This window comes from Hevea brasiliensis, chromosome 8 (genome assembly GCF_030052815.1).
Source record: "Hevea brasiliensis isolate MT/VB/25A 57/8 chromosome 8, ASM3005281v1, whole genome shotgun sequence".
Classification (NCBI taxonomy): domain Eukaryota; kingdom Viridiplantae; phylum Streptophyta; class Magnoliopsida; order Malpighiales; family Euphorbiaceae; genus Hevea; species Hevea brasiliensis.
This window is the reverse complement of record NC_079500.1, coordinates 94,753,530-94,766,135: the sequence shown is the minus strand read 5'-3', so window position 1 is coordinate 94,766,135 and position 12,606 is coordinate 94,753,530. Positions and strand designations below refer to the sequence as shown.

Here is a 12,606-nt window from a genome sequence, read left to right as displayed (position 1 = left end):
ATACTAAAATTATTATTTTTAATATTTTATTATTAAAAATAGAAAAAAAAATTATTAGATTAAAAAGTATATAAATTTATTTGACTCAAAATTTAATTTTTAACTTACTAACTCTTGACTGAAAGTATAAATATTTATTTATTTAAAAAAAAAACATATAAAAAAGCAGCAAGAGAGAAAGAGAAGAGAGATAAAGTATAGAAAAAGAGTAATTAATTTGTAGTTCTTGACAAATTTTGTAACAAACTATAAAATATTAAATATTTTTTTATTTATTTATTTTTTATTTTTTGGAATATTTTTTTAATTTTTTAAAGTATATATACAGAGTTGAATTTAGATTAAATTAACCCACTTAACTAAATTTAACCATAAGTAATATAAATTTGTAATTTTAAATTTAATTATTCATGATTGTGAATTTAAAAGGCAAATTCAACTTTTTTTTTCATTAATTAAATAACACAAATCAAATTAGCTGTGATAAAGATGGCAATGATGGCAGCAACTGTGGCAATTGAAATTATATATAAAAATATCATTCAGTCCTCTGTCTTTTATTTTTCTCTTTAGTTTGATCTTCTTCCATCTTTTTTCTCTTAAGGAAATTGACAACTTCTCCAAGAGCAAGATCAGCATCATCACTCTTCATTAGCTCCTCTGCTAAAGAAGCAGGGGTGACCTTTGTACTTTCCACCAATTCATCGATTTCTTGATAGAGTTTGTGGTCATGAATTCCAAGATAGTTGAAGGCCAAGACTCTGAAGCCTTGAGTGGTGCAGTAGGACATGTGAATGTGCATATCCATCCTCCCAGGTCTAAGCAATGCTGGGTCCAAAACTTCTCTGTGATTAGTGGTGAACACAATGATTCTTGCTTCTCCACAGCTCGACCACAACCCATCGATGCAATTTAGCAGACTTGAGAGTGGTAATGGCTGAAATTTGGATTGGCAGATAGATTATTCAGTTATTTTAATTAATAAATGATCAAGAAATTTATCAGTGAAAAAAGGACTAGTAATAGATTAGAAAGCAATGCAAATTACTGATTTGTGAGACTACTTACATTGGCATAATTCAATGGTACAGGATGTTCTTCATTCATAGGTCTGCACCAATTACGCACCTCCGAATTACAATCTATGTCTTCTACTACCAGTATTGATCGATTAGTGGTATTTAACAACACCCTTCTTAGATCTACACTAGAAGAAATACTGGAAAGCTCCAAATCGTAAATATCAAAGTTCAAGTAATTAGCCATGGCTGCAATTAGGCTTGATTTCCCAGTTCCAGGAGGACCATACAGAAGATATCCACGCTTCCAAGCCTTGCCAACTCTCCTGTAAAATTCTTTACTTGCTAAGAACCTGTCAAGATCATCTACTATTGCTTTCTTCAACTCAAGATCCATGGCAATGGTATCAAAGGTGGCCGGATGCCGAAACTCAACAGATTTCCATCTTTCACTTTCATGATATCTGTCAAGCCGAGAGTAGAGCTTCAAAACCTTTTCACCTTGTGTCAAAGCCTCAGAAGTGTCCAAAACATGGATCAAATAATCATTCTGAACTGTTCCCCGATATCTGTTATCAAACGTGATCTTATAGGAACTTCTGCTTGGAGCCTGAGGCATCATATATTCTTTGCCCTTCTTAGTGTTGCAGATATTGGTGACTTGTTCTTCCTGGACACACCACCAGATGATGGCTATGCCCTGGAATACATCCACAATTTTCCCTCCTTCTACAATGGCAGCAGACACATTCTTGTGCTGCTCTAACTTGCCAACTTTGATTTTAAGATTCCGGGGTCCAATCTTGGTAGATAAATAAGCTCTTGCAGCATCATAAAGCTGATTACGACCAAGTCCACACCAGAAGTCCTCGATGATGAAAGTGGCATAAGATGCGCTCCGTGAGAAGCAGTACCTGAATTTTGAGACAGCATATTCTTGAAGCTGTTTTGGCATGACCTGATTATAAGCAGTCTTGAAGAGTACCAAGGATGTTGAGATAGAAGAGTAGGCAGAAATTAACGATGCAGTGGTGGGAATGAGCTTCAGATACTCTTCCATGGCAGGCCCTTGATTTTTGAGGGTGATCGAAGAAGAGGGAATAGTCTTTTGATCAAATACGGCAATTTTCTTTTCCACACGCTTAGTGCTTATTCTTCAGCCTTTCACATTCCAACTTTCCGCAGGCAGATGCCTTAACTCCTGCAGACTTGAGTCTAATCAGAGGTGTACCTGTGGATTTTTATGTGATCTTATAGCTCCTGAAATTAGAATTGGAATAGGATTAGGATTAGGAATTGGAATTGGAATTAGAACGGGCATTGGTATTGGGTTGATGAATTTAATTTTATTAATTTTTTTGACATGGACATATATATCCACCGCTGAAGGAAGCAAAGCGAAGGCAGCTCAGCTAGAGAGTGTTTGGTTTATCTGTTAGGTTTAGCTGATAGCTGATAGATATCTAAACAGGTAAATTGTGGTGTTTGACAAGCTTAAAAAAATAGAGCTGATGGTGATGAATGTGATATGGTACCATCAATGCGTTTGTATCATTTATTTTTATTTGTTTTCTCATCGGTGATAAATGATCTGGTTTTATTTTTTATTTTGATCATATTATCTTTTTTTGTTTAACTTGAAAATTAATATTATTAATATTTTTATTTTTTTATTTATAATTTTAATATTTTAATTAATGTATTCTAACTTTATTAAAATATTTTTTATTAATAACATAAAATATAAAATATTTATTTATATCCAAAAACTTAAAATTAATTATAAATTTTTCTATTAACAATAATAATTATTTTATTATTTTATCTATATTTTTAAAATTATTTAATTATCTTAAAAAAATATTTATTTTCTTATTTTAATAATAAAATAAATGATATAATATAAAAGATTAATAATTATATATTTATTTAAATAATATAATATATTAATTTAATAATTATATATTTAATTTAATAATAAAATAAATAATATAATATAATAAATTTATAATTTTATATTTATTTAAATAATAAAATAAATTATATAATATATATCTTTATTAATCATTTCATATATTAACAATAATAATTAAATATAATTTTATCAAATATTTAATATAAAATAGCTATCATCATTATTATCAGATCCATCAGCTAACAATAATAGTTATCAGTTAAAACAAACATTTCTCACCGTCATTTCAATTTGGGGATCAAGATTTTGGCACTTTATATATGAAGCTTTTGTCTATAGAAATTCCCTTTTTGCTTAATGAAGAGTTAAGCTTCTTGACTTATCTTCTTCCAAACTTCTCTTGGGTCTGGTGATTGAGGAGGGAAGACCTCAGATTTACCTTCATGGGGTCGTGTTTTAGTTCAGGAACTAAAACCCAAACTGATCCTCAATTTGGTGTGTATGCAATTTCATATATTTCTGATGCATTTGTATTTTCTGCTTTTAAGATTGCTAGTTAGCAATTAATATAACATATTTATGTTTACGTTCGATTCTTTTTGTTTACTTCATTGAAATTTGCTCTGTTTGGATGGTGAGAAAAGGTAGGATATGGAAAAAAGAAAAATAAAAAGCTTTCACTTTTAGCCCCCAAATTTAGCCTATTCTGAGATCCAATTTAGCTTTTAGAGCATAATGGGTTACCATTTACTTTTAGCCACCAATCACCATCGAAGAATTTAGCCCATATTTCATCATTTAGTCGTGTTCTTTTGGGTTCATCAGAATTTGAGCAGACAAAGAATTGAGCCAAATAAAATTGGCAGATCTACTGGGTTCTTCATCTTTCTAACCCTAGATTTTTCTAATTACACAGCATGAAACCCATATAACTGACCCCAACTAATTTGTGATTAAAACTTGTTGAGTTGACTTGGAGATTTTGATTGCAGAAATTAATTCTCAATCACGTATTTTATATTTGTGTATATTTACATGTGTGTTATGGATATGTATAGAGGTGAATTGTAAATGCATTGGCAAAGGTGAGAATGATATGAGCAAGTGTAGTAGCAAGGTCTCATCTTCTATTCCCAGAACAGAAGGTGAGATCTTGCAGTCACCCAATTTGGAGATCTTTGGTTTTAGTGAACTAAAAGAAGCCACAAGCAACTTCTGTCAAGATTTTGTGCTGGGAAAAGATGATGTTGGTTTGGTCTTCAAAGGGTGGATTGATGAGCATTCACTAAAACCTGTGAGGCCTGAGACAGGCATGCCTATTGCTGTAAAGAGACTTGAACAAAAGGGTAGCCGAGGTCGACAAGAATTGTTGGTGAGTATCAGTACCCTATCACTGAGCATATACACCTTTTTCTATAGCTTTCGCATGTTTTTCTATAGAATCCTTATCTTTCCCCACTTTAGAGTTGAGCACAATCATATACACTGTAAAGCACTGTGCATTGGAGTTTAGTGCTTCAAAATGCCTTTGAAGGTGAAAATTGGTCCGTTTATAATTGCAAAAGATTTATTAGATCATAATGTTTGGTTACATGTCTGTATATGTACTGTTGTTTGTGGTTTTACTTTTAGTCTATTATATAAATAATATTTAAAAATAGTATCGTTGATAACTTCTGTAATACTTTTTGGACAATAGGCAGAAATCAGATACATGGGGCAACTACATCATCCAAATCTTTTGAAATTGATCGGTTACTGCTTAGAGGATGACATCCAACTTCTGGTTTATGAGTTTGTGCCCAATGGCAACTTGGAAAATCATATATTTGGAAGTAAGTAATTGATATCTTCCTCCATTTTAGTTGTTCAAGCTTCTAAGTGAAGGTGCAAGTTTTCATATGACCTCAAACAAGTATTTATAGGAGCAGGGGATTCTCACTTTCAACCTCTCTCTTGGGATCTCTGTATGAAAGTTGCCCTTGGTGCTGCAAAAGGTCTAGCATTTCTACATTATGAGGCAGATGTAATATACAGAGACTTTAAGACTTCTAATATCCTGCTTGATTCGGTATATGAAAATTTTCAGTAGCCAAGTTTGGTTTCTGTGGGAATTAAAAATTGTAGTACTATCAACTCTCTGATGCATTTTTTTTTTTTTTTTGGTAAAAAACAATAGAATTATAATGCCAAACTCTCTGATTTGGGATTGGCCAAGGATGGGCCAATTGGTTATAGTTCCCATGTCTCAACAAGGTTCTTGGGTACTGAAGGTTATGCTGCACCTGAATATATCAGAACAGGTATCATTTAGTTCACTATTTTTTTTCTAGTTCTTATTTCTCCTTTCTCTCTCTCTCTCTCTCTCTCTCTCTCTCTCTCTCTCTCTATGCACACACACACACACACACACACACACACACACACACACTTCACTACTTTAACTAACTTCTTTCCATTCAAATATCCTTCTGTGTATAAGAAATACAAATTATGGTTTTCCTACATGTATCTCACTCCATTCCTTCTAATGAAGGTCATCTTACTGCAAAATGTGATGTATATGGTTTCGGAGTTGTTCTCCTCGAAATGTTATCCCGCAGGCGAGCTATAGACAGAGACAAGCCATATGAAGAGCAAAATTTAGCCATGTGGGCAAAGAGCACTATGAACATGCGCAAATTTTCCCAGGTTCTGAATCCTGCCATTTTAGGCCAGTACTCAAGAAGCAGTGCGCTAAAAGTAGCTCAACTTGCATATCAATGTGTGTCAGATGAACCAAAGTTTCGGCCAAAAATGAAAGATGTAATAAAAATTCTAGAAGAACTTCAGAAATCTAATGTCAATGAGAAATGCAAAGGCTTTGAACATGGTAAATCAAGCAATGGTTCTAACTATGGCAGAAAAAAACTCAGATGAAGATTGCAAGAACTAGAAAGTTGTCAGATTCTAAGGAACCATCTGCTTTTTTTTTTTTCTTTTCATATATAAAATAGCATAAAGAATATTTGATACATTTTGCAATATTTGTATTGATCTGAGGAAAATTAGATATTTCGATGAACAAAAGCCAAGCCATGTTGCTAGAGGCAGTCATACAAGATGGTTCAATTAATTGTATCATTGATTTAGTGCAAATTTATTAATTCTGTTACTTGTTATGGAACTCTGCAATTTTGCAAACCTTTCTGAAATTACAAGTGAAAAATATGTGATTATTATCTACTCAGCACTTTAAAGATAATAATAAAAATCTCTTTATTTGATTTTGTAGTAAATCATATTATTAGGGTGTAGAATACTTGATTCATGAAATTGAACTTCTTTGACAGTTAAAAAGAAAATGCAAGTGAAAAGTCTATTGAACTTATTCCTCATAGCTACCCTTCTTCTTCCTCCATTGTTTTTCTTTGATATCTTTTTGATCAGTCAAAACTTGCCATTGGACGATCATATAAGTGGGCCAGAATAGACTGTTTGCTCTAGAAAATAGAAAGCCCTTGTTTTCAAATCATGACTTTTCTTTGTTCACACTTTTAAGCTTCTTTAAGTCTTCTTCTGCCATGTTCTCTTGGTTCACCCTTTAGCAGTTTGGTTTGCCGAGAAGGGCAAAGTTATGGGGTTGTGCTTCAGTAGAAGAATTCAATCTGGGAGTGCTCTTCACAACTGTATGGTTGCAATTTTACAAATTTATTTTGCTTTTGTGATTTTTAATTGGACTTATTTGGTTTTGATTATTGAAACATGAGTAGCAACAGCTTTGGCTTAGTTTTGGTTTGATTACACGATTGGATTGTTGTGTTTATGGTTTACCTCTTTGGGATTAGAAAATCTGCTTGTTTGCTCAGAAAAGATAGGACAGGACAAAATGTCAAAATGGATTATCATACACTACTAAACTAATTGAGCTTTTGATCTATGTACATAATATTATACATAGTTGATGTATATATTGACAGTTATAGAGGTGAACTCTAAAAATGGTGGAAAAGGTAGAATGATATGGATAAATCAAGCAGCTAGGTAAGGGTAGCCACGGTTCAGGAACCGCCGGTTACGGTTCCTGAACCGCCGGTTCAAGTTCAATAAAATCATGAACCTGAACCAAACCGTCATGGGACGGTTTGGAAGACAGTTCCTGAACCGTCGGTTCCAGTTCGAGCCCCAATTTAAAAGACGGTTCAAAAAATGACAGTTCAAAACGGTTTGAAGGACGGTTTGGAAGCAATTTTAGAGCGGTTTAAGAGCGACTTAAAGGAAAAAATTAGAGGAAAATTTTATTGATTTATAATTTAAATTATATTTGTAAAAATATTTTAATTTTTCTTAGAAATCTTTTAATCAAAATAAAATAAGAATAAAAAGAATAAAATTAACTTATTTTTAAGAAAAATTTAATAAGCAAAGACTTGAACTTATTAAAAACTATAGATGAAATTAATTTAAAAAAAAAATTAGAAAAATGTGCATGAACTTAATTTTACCTATGTATTCCTTTAGAATTTAGATGAATCAAAATTTTCAATTATAAGTTGAGAGAAGGGAGATCGAGGTGGTTTGGTAATGTAAAGCATAGACATAGGAAAACTCTAGTTAGACATGTAGAGCACATTGGGTTAGAGAATAGAAAGAAAAGAATAGGTAGACCTAAACTAACTTAAAGGAGAATAGTATAACATGACCTAAAAGTATTACACATTTCCGATGATTTAACCTAAAATCGTTTAGAGTGGAGAAAGAAAATTTATATAGTCGACCCCAATAAATTTTTGGGATAAAAGCTTAGTTGAATTGAGTTGAGTTGAGTTGAGTATAGTATTACTTGCCCTTTTTTAAAAAATTATATGATAATTGATAATTAAAAAAATATAAAAGAAAAAAAAATAAAATAGAGGGTATTGCAAATTTTATTGAATATATAAAATAATAACAGAGTAATTGATATAGCATTAAAAATTTTAGTGAGCATATAAAATAATAAAGTAGGATAATTATAAAAGTATTGAGAATTAAAAGGAGTGTAGAAAATAATTATTTAGAAAATTTGAGAGAAATTAAAAGAGTATTGAGAATTAAAAAAAGTGTAGAGAATTAATGATATATATATATATATATATATATATATATATATATATATATATATATATCATTAATTCTCTACACTTTATATGAATTAGGAGTGGAGTGAGGTATTTATTGAATTTTTTTGTATTTAAATCACTAATTTAGTCCAGTTTAGAACTGTCGGTTCAATCCGGTTTGGAACCGCCGGTTCACGGTTTGTAAAAAATATGAACCTGAACCAAACCGTAGAAGAACGGTTTTGGTCCGGTTCGAAATCTATTTCGGTTTTGACCGGTTTCGGTCCGGTTTTGATTGAACCGATTCCGGTTCGGTTTCGGTTCGAAACCGAACCATGGCCACCCCTACAGCTAGGCCTCATCTGCTATAGTGCCTTTGACTCCTCAGACAACAAGCAATGAGATCCTACAATTGCCCAATTCGAAGAGCTTTTGCTTTAATGAACTAAACGAAGCTACAGGTATTTTCAGTCAAGATAATGAGTTGGGAAAAGGTGAATTTGGTTATTTCTTCAAGGAATGGATTGATGAGCATACATTAAAGGCTGTTAGGCATAAGACAGGTATGGTTATTGCTGTAAAGGTGCTCTATAAAATGGGTTGCCAGAGTCAAGAAGAATGGTTGGTGAGTATCCCTTCTTGCTTCTATTATCCTTCAGCTTATCTGCCTGTTTATAAAGCTTGAGAGAGTTAAGGTTCAATTGAACATACCATCATGTGCATTGGCATTTAGCATGACAGAATGCCTTTGAAGGTCATGCATTGACCCAATTATATAATTGTAGAAGGCATTTTAGATGACAAACATTTAGAAATTGTATGATTGATAAGTTTTATACTCATAGTACAATAGGCTAAAATCAAATACCTGGTGCAGTTATGTCATCTAGATCTTGTGAAATTGATCGGTTTCTACTTAGAGGATGACCACCAGCTTCTGGTCTATGAGTTTATGCCCAATGGCAACTTGCAGAATCATCTGTTTGAATGTGAGATCATTGGTTTCTTCTTCTTGATCTATTTTGAATATTCAACCTTCTAATTGATGTGTAACTCCTATGTGACTTTTGATCAATGTTTCTGGAACCTCTATATGAAAATTGCCCTAGATGCTACAAAGTGTCTAGCATTTCTTCATTATGAGGCAGATGTAATATATAGAGACTTTTAAGGCTTCTAATATCTTACTTAATTCGGTATGTGCATGAAATCCATTGATTTCTTAAGGAGTTAACTGCATTATCAATTTATCACTGACACATGCTTTACTTCTTCATTGTAAAAATGACAGAAAAATAATGCCCAGCTCTGTGATTTTGGATTGGCTAAGAATGGACCAACAAGTGGTAAAAATTGTGCAAGGTTCTTGGGTACTGCAGGGCATATAGCTCCTGAATATATCAGCACAAGTAATCTTTTAGTTCACCATCTTATGTTCAAGTTCATATGTGGTATTCTTGTGTCTATCAAATGGACCTTCTACTTTATGTGAATTATGCTTCCCCCCCACCCCGCAACCCTACTTGTCTATCACACCATTTCTTTCTTATAAAGGTCATGTAATTGCAAAAATCGATGTATACAATTTTGGGGTTGTTCTCCTGGAAATGTTATCTGGCAGGCCATATATATGCATGATCAAGCCATGTGAGGTACAAGATTTAGTTGAGTGGGCAAGAAACTTGGTCATTGCAGGAAAATTTTCTCATTTAATGAATAAACTTGATGTTTTGGGCCAGTACTTCATAGGTTGTCTCTCTAAAGTTGCTCAACTTGCATTCCAATGTGTGTTAAAGGAACCAAAGTTTAGGTCAACCGTGAATTATGTGATAGAAATTCTGCAAGAACTTTAGGATTTCAATGAGAATGTGGAAAAACAGGAGCCTCAAACATCACAGCTTCTGAGCTTCAAGAAATGTTTCTAAATGTGGTAGAAAATTGTTCAACAAATTTTGCAATGGAAAAGCTACCCTGTATTCCAAGGCCATTTGCTACATCTGTTCTTACATATAAAGTTGAAAAATATTTGAATCATGTTTTGGTGTTGATACTGAGGAAAATTAGATGGGGAACATGTATACAAACAGGGTAAATAACAATCTATTTCTGAACAGTTCTTCACTTATACATAACGATTGTCATTGTTTTGACATACTTGCTTATTCTTTTTATCTAAAACCAAATGAATTCAGCTACAAAAATTGAGGGAAAGGATGTGTACCCTATTCTCCATGGTTGTTTAGCAACAATCCCAAAATGCTTGATCACATCCATTGCAATTTCATTCCATATTGTTTGCATTTGCATTTAGGAAGGTCCAACAACTGGCCATGGTTGAGCCCTAAATGATGTTCTTGGAGTTGGAGACTTATCTATGGTTTAGAGGCATGAAATTCAAGTCCAAACATAGCCTAAAAAGTTACCAACTTCTTCCTCCTAGGAAAGCATCAAAACTAAGGAGATGCATAGTTTTTCTCCTTACTTGGTTTTTAGTCCTTAAGAACTCGAGTGACAAGTTTTTCCCAATCAGAGGAGAATATGCAATACGGAAAGATAGAATTTAGGAATTATTCTCATTGTAAAATTAAGAAATTTAAGAATTTTATTATTTAAGAATTTTATTTTTATTAGGTCTATTATTTAAGAATTTTATTATTTTCTAGTATATTCTAGTTTAATTTAATATTTTTGAATTAGGGTTCTAAAATTCTAATGTAATTGAGATTTAATAAGACCTAGGCTTTTTATTGTTATTAAACAAGTTTTAAACTATGATTATTATTGAGATTAACAAAATTGCTGAGAATTAGTTCTGTTTTCCAAGGATTGATCCTTGTTTTGTTCTTGTCTGTTCTACATCAATTTTGGTATAAGAGCCTAAATTCAATTCAAATTGCATAGCTTTCGCAAAATTCCCAAACATTCCACCTGTGTTCTAACTTTTCCTTAGAAATTTCCCACTCTAAACCTTTACCCTTTGAAACTTTTATTGCAAAAGAAAAGCCTTTCAAGAAACAGACCTAGAACCTGATGCCATTGTCCCTTCACACCCACCACCTCTGGCTTTTTAAAGCTCCCCGCCGCCACCATAGATCTCCTTGCCAGCCTGAGACGACCCTATAGCAACCATTCCAGCCATCGGGTGACGCCTGGAACTCAAGATCCTTCTGGGTCAGATCTTGATCCAAATCTCAACCCGCCAAAATTTTAGATTTCTGGCCATTTGACCCTCCCTAGCCCTTCTCCAACCATCGATCTTATGTTCCCCATTGTTGGAACTACCATCCAATGCTTCTATCGCTAGTTTCTTTCAGGTCAAATCATTGAGTTGTTCGTATGCTCACACCTGCTTCTTATGAGCTCACTTACATTTGATTTATTATTGCTTTTGCCACACCATTCTGCCAGCTAATCATGTCATTATCTACCACATCACCTCTCCAATAATAAATTATGCCAGAATTTGAGTTTTCTTTGGATGAGGTATGCTTCTTTAATTTGAATACCATGTGATGGAGTGGTAATGAAGGACTACATAATGAATTACTTGTTCTGATATGTAATTAGATGAGTTATGAGATACAATTCAAAGAATACAAGTAGAAATTGATGACTATTATGAACAGCTTGATGAGATATGTACTAGATTTATATGGTAGTCTTAATTATGCTCCTTGTGTTTATTTGATGAGTATCAAGATATACAAATAATCTTACAATATAAGGAGAAAGCATTTAGAGAGTCTAAGAATGAATACCATATTTAACAAACTCATGAACAAGTTAAAGATAGGGAATTTCAAGAGTTTGAAGCATGAAAAAAAGCACATATGTTTTAATTGGGAAAGATACAATAAAAAGTATTAAAAATATAAAAGCACGAAGTCTTAAAAATGCAAAAAAAACTACAGCCTACAGAATTAGTTCTCTCTCACAATCTGTCTTCTAAAGTAAAAACTTGAAAGTTTAGTCAAACTTAAAAAAAAAAAAAAATTGCTTATGGACAATGGAGGCCATGGACATGGAGGACTTATTTTTTAAATATATATATATATTCAAATAATGCAACTTTAAACATGGGTCTCGTAACTGAGCTAGAAGAACTTTTTTGTTTAATAATGGTAAAATTTTTATACTAAACATCATTTAAAACTAAATTTTATATTATTTAACAATACATAAAAATATTTTTTTTAGATATTAAGAAATAAAAACATAAAATTTTTATTAAAATTTTAATAATAGAAAAAAAAATATTAAATTTGGGATTTGTTTGTATCAACAATAGGTATAATTTTATCAAGTCCCAAAAAATTTCCACTGTCTTGTAATGATAAGTTTATTTCTTTTTTATCTGTATCAAATTACAAGTTATTTTTTTAAATTCTCATTAATTTATTTGTTAACTTATTAATATGATCCTATTAAATATATATTAACAAATAAAAGTTATTTCTTATAAAAATAGTTTGATAATATTAGTTATTTAATTTTTAATGAGTAATATAAATAGAAGATAAATTAGAAAAATAATAAAATAAAATAAATTTATTACTTTAACTATAGTAATTATATATTTTTTTAATTTATG

At 32.0% G+C, this 12,606-nt stretch overlaps 2 protein-coding genes across 5 annotated transcripts; one reads left to right on the top strand and one right to left on the bottom strand.

Moving 5' to 3' along the window:
• Window positions 1-484: 484 nt before the first annotated feature.
• Window positions 485-2,428, bottom strand: LOC110658067 (AAA-ATPase At3g50940-like). Its single transcript, XM_021815540.2, has 2 exons — window positions 1,069-2,428; window positions 485-937 (listed from the first exon to the last, which is right to left on the bottom strand). Exons 1-2 carry the CDS (start codon window positions 2,077-2,079, stop codon window positions 539-541), a joined length of 1,410 nt encoding a protein of 469 aa, XP_021671232.2. The 5' UTR covers window positions 2,080-2,428; the 3' UTR covers window positions 485-538.
• A 774-nt stretch (window positions 2,429-3,202) lies between these two features.
• Window positions 3,203-6,100, top strand: LOC110658081 (probable serine/threonine-protein kinase PBL11). 4 transcript variants are annotated; one of them, XM_058151671.1, is made up of 6 exons: window positions 3,203-3,429; window positions 3,993-4,306; window positions 4,634-4,769; window positions 4,866-4,960; window positions 5,114-5,237; window positions 5,471-6,100. In XM_058151671.1, exons 1-6 carry the CDS (start codon window positions 3,378-3,380, stop codon window positions 5,851-5,853), a joined length of 1,104 nt encoding a protein of 367 aa, XP_058007654.1. In that variant the 5' UTR covers window positions 3,203-3,377; the 3' UTR covers window positions 5,854-6,100. The 4 variants fall into 4 exon arrangements, with proteins under 4 accessions (XP_058007654.1, XP_021671253.2, XP_058007653.1 ...); XM_021815561.2 differs by having other exon boundaries at window positions 4,866-5,005; XM_058151670.1 differs by having other exon boundaries at window positions 4,860-4,960.
• The last annotated feature ends 6,506 nt before the right edge of the window (window positions 6,101-12,606 follow it).

Excerpts from the sequence above, each read along its gene's own strand:
- LOC110658067 (XM_021815540.2), bottom strand. The coding sequence starts at position 2,079 with ATGGAAGAGTATCTGAAGCTCATTCCCACCACTGCATCGTTAATTTCT. Across the intron at positions 938-1,068 it reads TACCATTGAATTATGCCAAT|CCATTACCACTCTCAAGTCT; the intron begins GTAAGTAGTCTC and ends TCCAAATTTCAG.
- LOC110658081 (XM_021815560.2), top strand. The coding sequence starts at position 3,378 with ATGGGGTCGTGTTTTAGTTCAGGAACTAAAACCCAAACTGATCCTCAA. Across the intron at positions 3,430-3,992 it reads CCAAACTGATCCTCAATTTG|AGGTGAATTGTAAATGCATT; the intron begins GTGTGTATGCAA and ends GGATATGTATAG. Across the intron at positions 4,307-4,633 it reads GAGGTCGACAAGAATTGTTG|GCAGAAATCAGATACATGGG; the intron begins GTGAGTATCAGT and ends TTTGGACAATAG.